The sequence below is a fragment of the Gekko japonicus genome, unplaced genomic scaffold (genome assembly GCF_001447785.1).
Source record: "Gekko japonicus isolate JY-2015 unplaced genomic scaffold, Gekko_japonicus_V1.1 scaffold174, whole genome shotgun sequence".
Taxonomy (NCBI): Eukaryota; Metazoa; Chordata; class Lepidosauria; order Squamata; family Gekkonidae; genus Gekko; species Gekko japonicus.
The window spans coordinates 1,464,571-1,466,261 of NW_015177013.1; the positions used below are offsets into that span (position 1 = coordinate 1,464,571).

A 1,691-nucleotide genomic window follows, 5' to 3' on the forward strand; every position below is an offset into this window, starting at 1 on the left:
CTGGACTCCATTTGGAAATCTGAGGCCGCCCATCAAAACTTTCACTTCTTTTGTCGCTGTGTCATACTCAAGCAAGCTAAGGGCACAGTTACATAGGCATTAACAAGGAGGCTATATTATGATCCACAACATTTAGTACTGCCCACTTTCCCAGACAGCAAATACCAGAGAACAGGAACAGAACCTATCTAGCACATTTTAATTTTATGAATGCAAGTGCAAAACTTAAAAGTACGGATGGGCACAAACCTCGTCACAAACCTAATTTCGGGACAAACATAGCTGGTTTGCGATTCGCGAACTAAGGTTCATGCCCATCCCTATCCACAATCCTTCACATGGTTTTCGGAGGTTTGTGGTGGGTAGCGGAGGAGGGGAGTGAGAGGAATTACTGAAATGGCTTGTATCCATTTCAGCATAACAGTGGGGCTGGTGCAACGATCAGCTGTTAGGCTGAAATAGATGCAAGCCATTTCAGTAATCCCTTTTGCTCCCCCCCTTGCTTCCAAGCATTCTCTTTAAATGGCTTTTGCAAGCCGCACGTGAGTGAATGCCTTCCAATGAGTTCACCTGAAAGTTCACCTGAAAGTGAAGAAGAAGAGAAGAAGAGATTGGATTTATACCCCGCCCTTCTCTTGGAATCTCAGAGTGGCTTACAAACTCCTTTCCCTTCCCCTTCCCACAACAAACACCCTGTGAGGTAGATGGGACTGAGAGAGCTTTTTCAAGAACTGCCCTTTCAAGGACAGCTCTTGTCAGAACTGTGGCTTGTCCGAAGTCATCCAGCAGCTGCGAGGAGTGGGGAACTAAACCCGGTTCTCCCAGATTAGAGTCTGCACACTTAATCACTACATCAAACTGGCTCTCAATATTAACCAATAAATACACACAAATAAATATGAGAATAACCAATAAAAACACACAGGCTAAAGCCAAGGATCTCGCTGAAAATTCCGCAGCAGGCAACCACAACCATACAGACAAAATCATTACAAAAGCAATGATCTTGCAGGGTTTCATGTTCTACTCTGACAATTGATATTTCAAAATCAGTGCAATTTTCTTTTAGAATTTCATGACTAGAGTACTTACCGCCCATCATCTGTAGCCTCCATGATTAATAAGCAAAAGTCTTTTCTGTGCCATTTACTGCTGGAGTCTGTAAAATAAATTTTCCTTCCATCTCGAGTCACTGTAAAATCATTCACAAAAGACAAGTTCTTCCCCTCAATGGGAACCTTGGAAGACACAAGTCGTTGCACTTCCCCTGTTCACAGAAAGAGAAACACTTTTTAACCACATATTTTCCTCTTCTAAGATGAATTCTGATATTGCATTAAGATACTACTTTTTCAATTATAAACTGAGGTCTCCATTCATACACATTGAAAAAACATCTTTATTTTGACTCCATGACACACAAGTTTATTTATTACGTTAAGTTTCCATGGCCAAGTGGGAATTCAAACCTGGGTCTCCTAGATCCTAGTCCAGCACTAACCACTATATATATATTCATGTTCCATTCTTATATAGGCCCCTCCCACTGGCCCAGCTACAAGCATCAGTTATGTTCAATAAACCTTTTGCAAAAAGAGGCCCCAAGATCTAAAATTAAGTCTTTCTCCAAGAATATCTAAGTAGTTTTTTCACCTAAGAGGTCTGTTAGGTAGGGAATGATGAGGGAAAGA

The 1,691-nt window shown here is 41.4% G+C and overlaps 1 protein-coding gene across 1 annotated transcript in view; it reads right to left on the reverse strand.

Moving 5' to 3' along the window:
* Window positions 1-1,691, reverse strand: part of APMAP (adipocyte plasma membrane associated protein) — a 32,464-nt gene that overhangs the window by 3,944 nt on the left and 26,829 nt on the right. The window contains 2 exon segments of the mRNA XM_015427677.1: window positions 1-76; window positions 1,093-1,267. Of these exon segments, the coding sequence (XP_015283163.1) occupies window positions 1-76; window positions 1,093-1,267 (251 nt within the window).